The sequence below is a fragment of the Canariomyces notabilis genome, assembly GCF_033297395.1.
Source record: "Canariomyces notabilis strain CBS 508.74 unplaced genomic scaffold N656scaffold_1, whole genome shotgun sequence".
In the NCBI taxonomy this organism is placed as follows: Eukaryota; Fungi; Ascomycota; class Sordariomycetes; order Sordariales; family Chaetomiaceae; genus Canariomyces; species Canariomyces notabilis.
Genome location: NW_027041823.1, coordinates 52200 through 65654, shown reverse-complemented (window position 1 = coordinate 65654; position 13455 = coordinate 52200). Strand labels below are relative to the sequence as shown.

Here is a 13455-nt window from a genome sequence, read left to right as displayed (position 1 = left end):
CTACCTAACCATGTGATTTGGCTTGAAGAAGAGTAAGGAAAACAAGACCGACGAGCTTGACAGGCGAGGCAGGCAGCCAAAGGGTTTTGCAACCCGGATCTTGTTTCATCGGGACTCTGCTCTATATCCCCTCCTAGGTACTTGCCGTGGCGCGGGTCTCATACCCCTGTCCCTGGGCGGTTGGGCGATTTGTCATGTCCTGGACTCCCGCTGCCACACCGCACTTGTTTCCCTCTCCCGCATCGGGTGTGGATTCGCCCGGCCGGAAACCCGAACTGTGGCAGGTTTGAGCGCTTAGCCTGTCGGGTGAAACTTGATACGGCGGCGGGCCGAGCGTAAAGTCGCTTATGTACGAAGTATGCACATAATGAATGTCCATGCAGGCGAGCATGGAAGGGCGGAGTGGGACTCGGAACAGGAATCGGGCTGAATGCCCTTACTTGTTGATGGTTTTGCCCCTCCATATATCCTCTTGAACACCGTGACCGTCTGAACTTGCGCGGTGGCCCAAAAAATTCGCTCCTGATCAGCCTTTGGTGGCATATATCAACACAGTCACATGCGCTCCATGAAGTATCTCGAGCCATCTCCATCATCCGTACCATGTTCGAGCCGAAGTCGAGTTATAGTTAGGTACTAGTACTCACAGGCGATAATCTTGTCAACTTGAAGGATCTTCCTTACTCCCAGCCTAAGATCGCCTCGGAAGGCAGATTGTCTTCGAAAGCGGGTACCATATCAATGAAGAGATCGTCTACTTCAAGCTCTAGGTTTGGAACTATCCATTGCCCAGCTCCGACATGATGATATCTCAACGAATGTAAGGGACGACAACTACTATATACTAGTAGAACTGAGGCAACGCCATCAATGAATTATATGTAGTAAGGTACTTGAGGATATCGTGAAATCATCTGGTGTGCCAATTCGTCCATAGTCAGAACCCCACGGCCTCTTTGCCCCTTGAGATATTCCATCAATCGCCATTCGTGTCTGCTCTCTCTCGCCGCCCGAACCACGTCCGTTGTGATCCTCGTCTTCCCTTTCAGGTTTAGAAAGACCTCGAATGGTGACTCTACGCCGCTGAGGGAATCTCGTACCCATTTATTCCGCGTTGCGGTCATTAGTACCTCGTCTGTAATCAGCTCCCGAATCTTGCTCCCCATTCTCTCAACCAGGAGCCTTGCAATCTCTGCGCAATGACTCGGATTACTATTCAACGCCACGACTTTCAAGAGATTCTCCGTAACTGGAATCTCGTCCCCTCGAATATCCAGCAGGAGTTTCATAACCTTCACGCCATGGACTTGATTCCCCGCCGCTGCTTCAACAATAGGTTCTGTGATGCGCAACTCCTTCCCTTCATACTCAAGCAGTCGCCTCACCCTATCGGAACTCTCGTATCTTGCGACCATGGCCAAAGATGCTTGCGAGATTTTCTCCTGCCCCGCAAGTATAGCGTAGTATGTCATCCAGCCTGCCAAAACTTCAATATCTCTCAGTTCTTTGACGTGAAGTCTTGGAAGGAGATTCCATCTGACCATTCGCTCGAACAGGCCGACGATTCTAGCCACGTCAGGGTGGCTGGCCCCTTGGACGCGCATTCTCTCTTCTATTGCCTGCTTGAACAAGTCCACCGTCTCGATGAACGAGTGCCAGCCCTGCTGGATCGCCTGATATACTTTCCAGTAAGCTAGTTTCTCTTTGCTGGTCAGTGTGTCGGGGCGCCTAGCGCCGTGTAGCCGCGTCCTCGCCTCTATCATTTCGTTGAATTGCGCACAAGAGTTCCCCCACCCTTTGTATGGCCCTATTTCGGCGGTTCTCTCCATGGTTGAGAGTAGATCTGGATGTTCGCTCCCCTGTAAAAGTGTTCTCACCCCCCTTATTTCCTCAAGTAATTCTTTCGCTTTGCCTTCTGGCCAAATACTCCAGCATTTCATTGCGAGCTTTTCCTTTGTTTTCAGAACGTCCGGGTGATTCGGCCCCTTTGCTTGCATCCTCATGTGAATTGCCTGCTTCAACATATTTTCTGCAGTTTTTCCAGGCGTCATGATCTCGGAAACCTCCTCCTTCATCCACGCCACGGCGCTCAGTAAGTCTGCGCCAGTCGTTGTTATCGTCTCCTCAACGCATATCTCGTCGCCTGGTAGCGCTCTCTGATCGGTGGAATCGGATAACCGTTGTACCATTGCGTGCGCCAACATTCTGATCGACTTTGCGGCCTCGTGCGCCCACTTTTGCCCCTCGTTGAATTCCTCCCCTCCGGGCTGGCCATATTGGCCTCCATGCCCAAAAGCCTGTTCGTATTCCTCCACGGCTTCTTGAAACATGGAAGTCGCTGTCTGGGACCCCCAGATATTCTCCCACGTCAATCCCGTATCCCATTTCCTCGATATCTTGTGCAGCACGTCCGCTATGGCACTGTGCGGTCTCCCAGCCACCCGGCTCGTTGTAAGTAGAGGAAATTGTTCCTGATCAGGCGCTCCACAGTCTGTTCCAAACCGTCGCCAGTCCCACAGGAGCCAAAAGTCAGTCTGCAGGCCTAGTTGCGCAATATCATTTCCAGCTATGTTTACATCTCCCGTGAGTGAAGGACCTGCGATCATGATGACGCAGAAATAACCCTTGCACCATCGGATGACTACCGGCCTCAAGACACCCTGAAGCTGGCAGACAAGATCCCCTCGCTGAAGGGGCTTTGCCAGGGCGTGGAGAGTATAACGGCTCGCGACGCCGTGTATCGGCACGAAGTCGACAGTCTGGCCCGCGTTGGAATGAATGGCATTTTCCACAGAAGAAATACGGCCGATAATGTATCCCTTGCCCCTGATCACCGCCATTTCTTCGTCATCCCATGTGTCAATCTTGACATGATTACCGAGGATATACTTGACGACGCGACGCATGACTTCCCCCCAGGAAAGGGTATAATCGGGCGACAGACCAGCCTCGTCAAGGGTACTTGTACCATCGGAGCTCATGCCAAGCAGCGCGAAAACTTTGTCCCGGCGGTCTGTGGCTTGGTGAGCATGATACATGTCGATCAACTCGCCGAGTGTCCTTATGTCCAGGGACGCTTCGCCCGAAGGACGAATGTTGTATGACCGCGGCCGGAATATGGAGCCGCTCATGAGATAGGTGGCTGGCCGTACCAGATTCAAGAGTCGCGCCAAATCGTCGCCACTAGTTTGCTGTAAGGATCGCAGCCCAAGATAGAAGGCGTATCCATCGAGCTCGTCAGCCCCGTACCTGACCACAATCTGCCGGGCCGCCGCGGCTTCCTGGAGAACCTAATCCATATTGAAAGGTTAGTAGTTGGTCTAGACAGTGTCGATGCGCGCGCGCAGCAAACTAATGGAAGACACTTAGATAGGTAGCCTTACCCATATGCGTTGAAACCACGGCCGTTGGAGCAGCGTGAGAATCGCCTGCGTGCTACTAGTTCTGTTGTCCAAGCATCTGGTATTCTCTTCACTTGTAGCCGCCGCTCGTATCACGCTCAGGGCTTGGTCGCTGCCACCGCCTTCGGCTTCGCCAAGCCAGATGATGACACGGCAGGCCCGGCAATAGACCTCTGCCATCAACCGGACCTGAGCGGCTCTCTCAATCAAGTCTCCCTGGTTGATGCAGACGGCATCAATCCACATGACTCTCTCGAAAGTGCGGCCCCGAAGGCGAAGCAGCGCTGCGTGTAAGCTCGCCGTAATCGCCAGGCTGAATCCGGATCCAACTGAGATGGAGCAGGGTTTGTTTGATCCGCCCCAAACATATGAGAGTGCTTCAAAGAGATCAGGCCTCTCGTTCGGCCCTCGTAGGCTGTACTCAACGAGACGGCAGCATATGGGGACTTCGGGATCCTCAGAAGGAGCTAAAACGAGCAGGCGGATGCTCCCATCGGGAAGAGGGGAGTATTGGTAGGGCTGCCAGACGGTGGCATCTGGGTCAGCATGCTGTACATGGGCCATGCTACCTGTAAGGAGACAAGACAAGAGGTTTCCCTGAGCACCGTGGTTGTCGAGAAGCCGGAGACAAAGGAACTCGAGCCTGATCTGGGGAGATAACCTCGAGTTTCCCAGATGACGGGCAGTGCAGATTCGGGGCGCTTGTGTACCTAACCAGCTCAGAGCTGAACAGGTAAAATATTTCTTGGCCAAAAAGACTTCAGTCTAGCCATTCCAATCCCAGTAACTGTTTGCTTCATTAGTTTAGTAATCACAGAATCGAAGCAGAGCCGATGCACCATGTAAGTGTACTTTAGTTGACGTTGACGCCTTGCCTTGGAGAAAGTGCAAACGATCACTTAGCCCCAGCTCGTTGACGATGGGCCTATGAAAGTACCGGTAATCCATGCTAAGCCGGTGGTCGAGACGATGCTGTGACGTACCCCGCTACCACGCCTGGATTCAAAGTCGCTCTTGATACTTGTATGTACAATACCTATAACACATACGCATTCTAGGGAAGGACGAACCATTCCTGATGCTCCTTAACATGTAATGGGAAGCAACATGTTTCTGGTGTTGATGTTGTGAGTTAAGAGGGCGCAAGTCCTGCGTGGGCCGTGGAAGGCTGGATCAGGTAAGTGGCTGTGGGGCTGGAGTGGCTCGAGTGGTTGCCTACCGAGCCGACCCCCAGCAGTGGTGCCAGGAAAGTGGCCCCCTGTGCGCGATCACCCAACCAACACCTTTCAAAGTTGAAACGAGAGACATGATCATCTTTAGCAAGCTCAGCAATCGCCATTTTCTTTTGAAACCCGCTGAATCCAGAGCGTCATCTTTCCTCTCAATCGCCGACCTGACTGAGGATAGCAACCAGCGCCAAACCACCTAAATCGCAAGACAGCGTTTCAGTCATCCGGAGTGTCCATAAAAGCACAAACAAATGAGGAGGAGAGGTAGCGTTTAAGATCGGGAGATGACTACTACTAACCAGTACACACGGCCAAAGCATAGCTGGTAACGGTAAACACGGTCTGCAGGTCACCGCCGGCGCGGGCCCAGGCGATGGAGGCGACGAGGGTGCCCAGCAGCGGGGTGACGCCGAGGGCGGCGATCTTGGAGCCGTTCCAGCCCTCAACAAACTCGAGGCCGTAGCGGTTGTTGGCCTGCGCCTTGAGCGCAAACGCCCAGTCTACCCACTCCCCCTGGGACTCGATCTGCTCGGGCCGCCGGAACGCATACCACAGTTCCTGCAGCGCCAGCGCCGACGAGTCGAGCAGCCGAACCGGACGGGTAGTGGGTCCATACTGTACATACGCTTCCCCTTCCAGGGGAACAGTCAGCTCGGTCAATGGGACAGCAGAACTACGGTAAGGTAATTGTTGCTTACGTGCAGCGGGATAATGGCCTTGAGGCCCCTCAGGCTGAGCCACTTGACCCTCCTCCCGCCTAGCTGGCGGAAATAGGCGTTGCGCATCTCGGTGAAGAACTGGGCATCGGTCCATGAGCGGTCGACTTTCAGACGGAAGCTGCGGCACTTAGTGTCCTTCTTTCTGTAGACGCAGAGAAGCAAGGTGCAGTGACTTGTCGGCCGAGCAGGCGTGGGCGCGGCGCCGTCGGGGGCTACTCCTAGTAGCGGATCACTGCTGGCTGTCGCTGACTCGGGTTTGGAGCTGGGCTGCGATGCGCCTTCCTGAGGGACCGGCGGGGAGGGACCATAGTAATATCCGTACATGGGGGTTCGGAAGATGCCATTAAGCGGCACATCTGGCAATCCTGAAGGCGGTGGCGGCGGCGGTGGCGGGATAGGGACGGCAGAGCCGGACGTGCTCTCGAAGGCGGAGTTGGCAGGCACGTCGGGCATCCTCGTACCAGGACTGTCATTTGGCCTTGAAGTATTTAGAGGTCGAGGTGGTAGTGGTGGTGGTGGTGGTGGCGGCGGAGGTGCAAGCTCGGTGCTGGGTGCGCTGACGAAAGCAGGGTTGGCGGGTACATCGGGCATCTTTGTACCGGGATTGTCGTTCGGCCTCGAGGTGTCTGAGGGGCCGGGTAGCGTGATCGGGTAGCCATACGCTGGACCGGCAGGAGACGGATATGGCAGCAGATCGTGTGGCAGTCCGTATTTCTCGTAATAAGGCCCAAAGGGTAGCGGCTCAGGCCCGGTGCTGGGAGCGACGACGCCTCCATCGGGGCTCCAGTCATTAGGACTGTCTGTCGACGAGGGTTTGTAGCCCGGAAAAGGGGGCATAGGGACCCAATTGGCATAGGGCGCGGAGTAAGAGTCGTAGGAGCCCGCACGGGTGGCTGGATAAGGGCGATACGGCGCGTAGGCCGGGTACGGTGGGCCGGGGCCTGGTTGTGCCGGCGTCACAGCATTATAATAAGGGGCCGAAACCGAAGATATGCTCCCGACACCGGATGTGCCGCTTGGTCGAACTTGTCCAGTTGCCGGGGACGACAGGAAAGGCTGTTCGCTCTCCTTCTCCCCAGGTATCTCCTTGACGGTGAAAGTGACTCTTTGTTGCTTGTCCATGACGTTACTGACGAACAGCAACTCAACAGCGAATACTGTCGACCCGGTGCGTGGTTAACGTAGCAAGTCTCTGCCCGTCTAAGAGTTTGAATGTAAAGGCCTGGGTAACTCAGTTGATGCCGTGGTCCCAGGGCAGAGTGCCTGCCACTCGATCGGGGACCTGCAATGGACCAGACGGCCCCCAGTTGCGGGACATCCCGATTCTCGAAGAGCCTCAGCTGGAAACTAGTACACTAGCAGCAGCAGTCTATCGTCGCGCCAAACCACTTGGAAGCTCTGTGATAGGCCCAACCCCGAGCCCTTGACGGTGAGGGGGCCATCGCTCAGCGACTACGTGCATCTTTCGTACTGTATGTATGTACAATACCGTAGTCGATGTGCCCAGAGATTCTAGGAAGATTGACCAAAGACGAGCATCGCGTCTCATAAGTGAGGGCCAGTGAGGGCTCTTTGGTTGACGTAGCTCCGTACCTGACCCCTATATGGGTCATGTAAGGTACGTGTTAAATACTGTACTGTACTAACTTTTACTTCGTATTTTACTGGTGCCTTTGGTTCAGCCTTCAAGGGGGTAAGCTGAACGTTTTTTGGAACGGCTGCCCTTACCTATTTGCACTACATGAGGGTTTGGTTCTGGGAAACATCACCTTGTATCACCAAGCTGAATGGCACCGAGATGGAACTACAGGGTCTCTTGTCCTTGAACCTCAGCTAACAATTACCTACTTACTAAGACCAGTTTGAGTCTGAAGCATATCTGCTCTGGTTATGTAGCTGGGTTTCTAGAATATGAAAGCGCTCAAGAACGTTACCCGAGATGTGGTTAAGCGGCTGATCCGCGTTGTTATCATCTAGTTTTGAATCTGGAGAGACTGGATGTACTAAATAGGTACCTAGTCTTATAGCTGCTCCTCTGTTCCAGAGACACTTACGAGAGAAAAGATGCCTCTGGAATACTACTACATATACTGGAATGTAAGGTTGGGTAACGGTTGAACCTATTCATGATAGATGTTTACTTGGGCAAATAAGGGCAACTTGAAATTCTCAGAGGTCGGCGTAAACAAAAGAGCTCATCCAATGGCCAATATAATCCTGGATTGTTCTCTTCCAATTATAGGCGGCATGCGTCGTTATATGCCACACTGAGACCATACCACGAGAGGCAGTCCGCGACGGTAGAAGTTGTCAGGCGTTCATCTGCTTGCTGTCGTAGCTCAACTTTATTGACCTGGCCTGGTGACTCCCTGGAAAAGCTGAAGTTGTTGAACAGATGCATGCCTCCCACAGACGAGGTCGAATCCAAGAGACTGTTTAAACAGAGACAGACTTACAATAAGTGACTCCCTTCACCGAGTTGTATCTTGCAGTTGTCTCACATTTATATGCTGAGCAATCCAGGGGCCAATCCCGTCAAGTTAGAGTAGGTGTTGAACTGGAGAGTAGCTCCGTACAATACATGGTACCTACCTAGGGAGTTGAACGAGCTGCATCAACCGACACGACGACCTACATATATACATGTACATTTCTGCGCAGAGTTAGCTTGAAACCGGGCAAACACGGCGTTGAAGTATGCAAATAGCCTTGCCGATTTATTTTCCTTGCCGCCTTAAGTATTGTGAGTAGAAGCCACACGCTCACCACCCATCGGACGTCCGGATCGCACCCCACCCGTCAGGTTGGCAGTATCTTGCACTACCAGTCTACCACAACCACCTTGGAGCCCAACATGCATACCTTCCGACTTCGCCCTCCTCTCCAGGAAGAGCTATATCTTGATCGCCTCTTACCCTGTCACTCAGTCCCTCCCTCACTCCCCAGCCGAGACCTAGTGAGTGCCACCAACCCCTTGGACTTCTCCTACCACCAACCAGCCAGCCAGACCGTCAACCCGTTGCCTCTTCCTCCTCACCCAACAACCACGACAAGATCATCTTTGTTCCCTCCCAGTCTCCAAGCGGAAAGACTTGAAGATGCCCCACGTCCCCAGCCCACCTCAGCCTTCAAGTTGTGAGAACCTAAAGTCGCCCACGGACCGCCTACGCTACCTGTACGCCGACGTGCGAAGGATCTCTGAGATTGCCGCACCTGAGCTGGTGCTTCACCCAGCCGACCGGGACCTGACCTCCCCGCCGCGGGCACCGTTGCGCGGGGTCGCGGCTTGCCAGGTGCATGAGGAAGCCCTGGTGGCTGCCACGGGGGAAACGCTGGTCATGGACGTTGAGAGTATCACGGTCGGGGCCGACGGGGTGTTTGGGTGCGTTTTGGGGGTTTTGAGGGCTGGTGAGACCAAGGGGGAGCATGGGCAAATGGATGGTGATGGTGACGGGGAGGAGAACAAGGTTGGATCGGTGAAGAAGAGGTCGAGGGGAGTCCTTGCGGTGCCCTTTTGTGGTTTGTGGTATGTTCCCCCAAAGCCGACTTTGTTTACTTTCCTCCTTGGAACCAAACAAGGTTGTCCCTGTACCCGCGCAACGACTCGGAGAGTATATGACTGATGATGTCTGGTGACAGGAGGTTTGACCAGGAGGGAAGGGCGGTTGAGCATTGGTAAGTGTTTGCTGATGTTAGCTGTATCTCTTTTCCTTCCTGTCTCGATGTTCTCCTGAGAACCGATCTCGAGAAACGAGGGAACGTGTGAGCCTGGACAAGTACAAGGACCTATTTCCTCCCCCGAGGGAGATAGGTTGCTGCAAGGAGTGCCGAGAGTGTCCAGGGACCAGCATCATTCAGCTCTCCTTGAACCCAGAATCCTTGAAATAAGGGCTGACAGTCGTCCAGGGAGAACGCGGCCGACCCGGCAGCAGTCGCAAAGTGGCTGACAGGGGAGTGAGTGAACGATGTCAAGGCATGGCCAACTTCTGGCCCCTGACCTAGCAACCAACCCATTGGCTACGCCAGACCTTGAATGCTTCCCCGGATGTCTGTTGTTAATACCCTGTGCAACTCGTGCGTTCATTCCCGATTGTCAGTTATAGCCCCAAGGTTCTGTCTTGCAGCTGCTACTCTGAGTCCAACCCGGCTTCACCACCAACTACCAGTATGGCCCTTGGGCACTTCCGCATTACATGGCAGCGAGCCCATCAGTATCCCTCACATGCGTTTATTTATTTATATTCTTCCATGTACTCCTTGACTTTTGTTACACTCCACCACCGACTACTTACATATTTAGTACTCAAACAGACAGCCCCCCAAATCGTTCTCATGTGCTGACTAGCCATACACCGTTGCCGCCATCGTATTGATTAGCCCATAGCATGTTGGCGACGGACCTTCATGCGAAAAATAAAGTATGTACCCCAAGAGTGTTCCCCGTCTGACAACATCACCCAGACAAGGCCGTAAAAGCCAGAAACTTGCTCCCGCGAGCACCGGACATGTCTGGTGAGTACAACTGCAACTGTCCCTGCGGATACCGTCTATTCATCCCTTTCACTCCGTGTCGTCGTCGTTGTTCGTCATCACCATCACCGTCCGCTCGCATCATGACTCCTCTTCTTTCTCGCCACCGCGCATGCGCTCGTGCCACTTGCGTTTGCCCACGCGCGTTTCATAATGCGGCGCCGTTGTCTTGACGTCCTGCATGACCGATTCCATGGCGCTCCGCGTCTTGTTCCTGTAGCAGTCCACTGCGCTTCATGTCAGTATTTCTGAACACGCACGAATTTTCTTCACGGAAAACACTTACAAGCTCTCTGCAGGAATACGGTCCGCCCTGCAAAAACTCTGCTCTGCAGCCACGCCATCCTATAGCCCAGGTCATTCAGTCGCACCTCCTTGCCCCTGAACACTTTTCGAGTCCTCGGGATCGCCACCTCCCCTTCCTGGCCATCACCCATCGGCACCTTTACCATGGTGCGCCCGCGCCTCGAGGCAGCGCCACCGCGCCCGGACCGACGGCCCTCAGTCTCGGTGGTCCTGTCATCCTCGACGTCGCTCACGTCATCAGTGAAGAACTTACTACCCGTCGCGCTCGGCGGCGGGCTCTGCATCTCACGCGGAAAGTACGAGCGCGGGTATACGCTGCTGCTTTTGCGAAAACTGTCCGGAATCTCACGCGTGTCGACGCCGTCAAGTGTGACGCGCACCCGCAAGCGGCTCTGGCGATCGCTATCCTCGACCAGGATGAACTTGCGCTTCTTCGCCTCGGGGATGTCTGGGAACAGATCCTCGGGGCCATCGTGCGATGAGCCTCGCGAGGCGCTCGGACGGCGGGCGGCGATGGCGCCGCCGCTGCCGTGAGGCGACCCATTGAGATTGTCGTGGATCGACGAGACTGATGAGGCGCCATGCGGGGCACCGCTGTAAGAGCCGTAGCCGGTAAAGACGTGCGCCGGGCGTTCGTCCGTGCCTGGCTGTGCCGGGGGTTGGTGGTGATGATGGTGCTGCTGATCGTCTATGTACTCTCCGGCCCCTATGAATTCGTGGTTGGTCAGCTTGGCGCTCTCTAACAAATCACGGTTTCATCGCGTCCGGGATTCTTCTTCCTGGCCTTGCCGCAAGCACGCGCGTCGCATATGTGAGTGTGATACTTCCAAACCAGGCCAGCACAGCAGGACGAACGACTCGCAAGGTTCCAAACGACGCGGCAAAACGCTCGGGATACATATGGTGCGCATCTTTGAGGTACCATGATCTCAGTCAGGACCCTGTCGGAGACAACCCCGATTTTCTCGGGGACGATGCAGAGCGTGATGATGAAGAAGGTGCTGGTTGGTATGTGACGAGCGATGCTGATGAGTGTGTCGTGCAGAGCAAGAATGCAATGCAGACCGTTTGCCAGCAGCCAGACGACTGAACGACGACCGAAAACCAGCAAAACAAGACTAACAGCAAACGCGACTATTGTAATGTACAGATCTTTCTTTTTGTACCAGGTTCCTGTTGTCGCCCAAGTGAGAGCCGCTCTCGAATATCGATGCTTGCGAGCCGGTATATAACCAAACAGAAGGGGACGACGAGCGAGTATTTCCCAAAAAATTCCAAACAACAACCCAAGAATAAAAAGTCCAAGAATGCAGGCGCATGTAAACAGGCGGTTTGAAGAGGTATCACACTTTAATCACAACAACGCGCGCGCTTTAGGCCATCTGGTGAAACATACCGACTTCGTCTCCTCCCTGAGCACTTCCATCCTGCTGACCATGGTGGTGTAACTGCGACGCCATGTTGTTCATTCCTGGCTTGCCAATGGCTGAGCCGGCGCCGGCCCCCATGGCGGTCGGCGTCGTCATGCCTGTCGACCCTGGGGCCGCGGGGCCGCCGGCCATGTGGGCCGGGTGCGGAGTGGTCGAGCCCGTCTTGTTGTTGCGATAGTTCATCTTGGCCATGCGGCGCACGCGACGGCTCCTCAATCGGGGGTCTTGATTGCTGTTGCGCCAGCTGTCCACGGCCCGTTGAATCAGGCCTCTTTTGCCCCGGAGTGCCGGGTTTAACTGGGCGAGTGCCCAGCCCACCGTGTTGCACTCAGTCTCATACTGCAGGCGGTTTCCGCGGTACTGGTCCTTCGGACAGCACGCGCGGGGATACACACAGTTCTCGGTTTTGAACTCGGCCGACAGCTCATCCTGATTCACCGATTCAACGTCGCAGCGGATTGTATATTCCATCTTGACGCGGTCCCGCGAGTACTCAAATGCAATCCACTGCACGCCATTCGTGTCCTGCCTCACCACCAATGGTGTCGTCGCAGGGATAGGCCCAGGGGCAGCATTTGGGTTCACCCCCGACGTAGAACCGGTGGGCGTCGACAGTGGCGCGCCGTTTTGAGGGCTAGTTGATGACGCGCTCCCCATACCGACAGGTGCGGAAGTCTGTGATATCCGTTGGTTCATGGCATGAGTATCGATCTTGTCTGGACGCGGGCTGACCGTCATCCCCGACTGAGCATGTTGCGGCGCGTGCTGGCTAATCTGATGTTGAGGAGGCGCATGAGACATCATCATGCTAGGCTGCGAACTCATGGTCTGGTGAGCTTGTTGGGCATGTTGATACGCAGACTGCGCAGGCGCCGGCATGGACGAGTATTGCTGTTGAGGGGCCCCATAGTACATCGACTGCTGATGTAATTGCGAAGGAGGCGGGCCGTACATGCTCCTCTGCTGATCATGGCCAGAAGGTGAAGCCACCGACGCAGGTGAATTCGACTGGGGAGTATGATATATTGGCGGGTAGGGTCTTGGCATTGTGGCAGCCATCATGTCTCCTGTGTCTGTAAGGGCGCGTCAACTCAGCTCTCTCTCATATAGACGCGTCATACGCAAACATACCTGCGGACGTGTATCCGCTTGTTGCACCCGGCGTGCTGTACGGGCTTGGATGCGCGTAATACGGCAGGGTATGGTCTTGCGAACTGCTAGCCTGGCTCTGCTGCTGATAGACTGAGTGTCCCGACGAGTACGCGCCCGAGTGCTGCGGCTGGTGCGATTGCTGCTGCTGTTGCTGCTGGGCCGGGGTCTGGCTGTGATGCGGCTGATGAACAATGCTCGGGGGTCGAGACTGTTGCAAATGGGGCGGAACAGGACCCTGCTGTTGATGGTGGGTGTGATGCTGCATAGAGGAGACGACCATTAGTCCTCACGGTACAGGGTTCTTTTCGAGATCAAAACCATGTGTTTCCTGGAGCGCCTTGAGACGCGTCTGGGGATGTTGTGCTTTTTTTCTGCCCGCTGGAGACCGCGTTGCAAGGACTGGGCAGCGAGACGTTGTGTCGGTCCCCTGAAAGAAGGACGAGGGACCCACGGTTGAGGCGGGCTAGCCTCGGGGATTTGGGTTGGGATTTTGTAGGACAAGGCCCTTCCACGCGGCATCCAAACCGCCTGCGAGGAGCCAGGGAGGCGATGCTACCCACCCTGGAGTGGAACAAAGAAAGGCTCGGAATCGTCTCCCGAGGTTTCGAGATTCCCACTTGGTATTTTCTCTGCGACCGTGTATGATACTTTGGCAATTGCGCAGCGATTGCTCGTGCAAGGCAATGGA

At 54.9% G+C, this 13455-nt stretch overlaps 5 protein-coding genes across 5 annotated transcripts; 1 reads left to right on the top strand and 4 right to left on the bottom strand.

The window, feature by feature from the left end:
* Positions 1-821: 821 nt before the first annotated feature.
* Positions 822-4269, bottom strand: N656DRAFT_772933 (HET-domain-containing protein). The gene is made up of 2 exons (XM_064813964.1): positions 3384-4269; positions 822-3290 (listed from the first exon to the last, which is right to left on the bottom strand). Exons 1-2 carry the CDS (start codon positions 3963-3965, stop codon positions 876-878), a joined length of 2997 nt encoding a protein of 998 aa, XP_064674510.1. The 5' UTR covers positions 3966-4269; the 3' UTR covers positions 822-875.
* A 263-nt stretch (positions 4270-4532) lies between these two features.
* N656DRAFT_825198 (uncharacterized protein) lies at positions 4533-6885 on the bottom strand. The gene is made up of 3 exons (XM_064818440.1): positions 5329-6885; positions 4930-5245; positions 4533-4826 (listed from the first exon to the last, which is right to left on the bottom strand). The coding sequence occupies exons 1-3, from the start codon at positions 6469-6471 to the stop codon at positions 4783-4785; spliced, it is 1503 nt and encodes a 500-aa protein (XP_064674509.1). The 5' UTR covers positions 6472-6885; the 3' UTR covers positions 4533-4782.
* A 1428-nt stretch (positions 6886-8313) lies between these two features.
* Positions 8314-9402, top strand: N656DRAFT_840689 (uncharacterized protein). The gene is made up of 3 exons (XM_064818959.1): positions 8314-8875; positions 8989-9024; positions 9256-9402. The coding sequence occupies exons 1-3, from the start codon at positions 8448-8450 to the stop codon at positions 9305-9307; spliced, it is 516 nt and encodes a 171-aa protein (XP_064674508.1). The 5' UTR covers positions 8314-8447; the 3' UTR covers positions 9308-9402.
* A 558-nt stretch (positions 9403-9960) lies between these two features.
* N656DRAFT_699168 (uncharacterized protein) lies at positions 9961-10877 on the bottom strand (the record flags this gene model as incomplete). Its single annotated transcript, XM_064810766.1, has 2 exons — positions 9961-10111; positions 10153-10877. Coding segments are annotated over 2 exons (876 nt in total), but the record flags the coding sequence as incomplete, so codon positions are not given.
* A 681-nt stretch (positions 10878-11558) lies between these two features.
* N656DRAFT_699245 (uncharacterized protein) lies at positions 11559-13032 on the bottom strand (the record flags this gene model as incomplete). Its single annotated transcript, XM_064810774.1, has 2 exons — positions 11559-12688; positions 12747-13032. The coding sequence occupies 2 exons, from the start codon at positions 13030-13032 to the stop codon at positions 11559-11561; spliced, it is 1416 nt and encodes a 471-aa protein (XP_064674506.1).
* Positions 13033-13455: the final 423 nt, after the last annotated feature.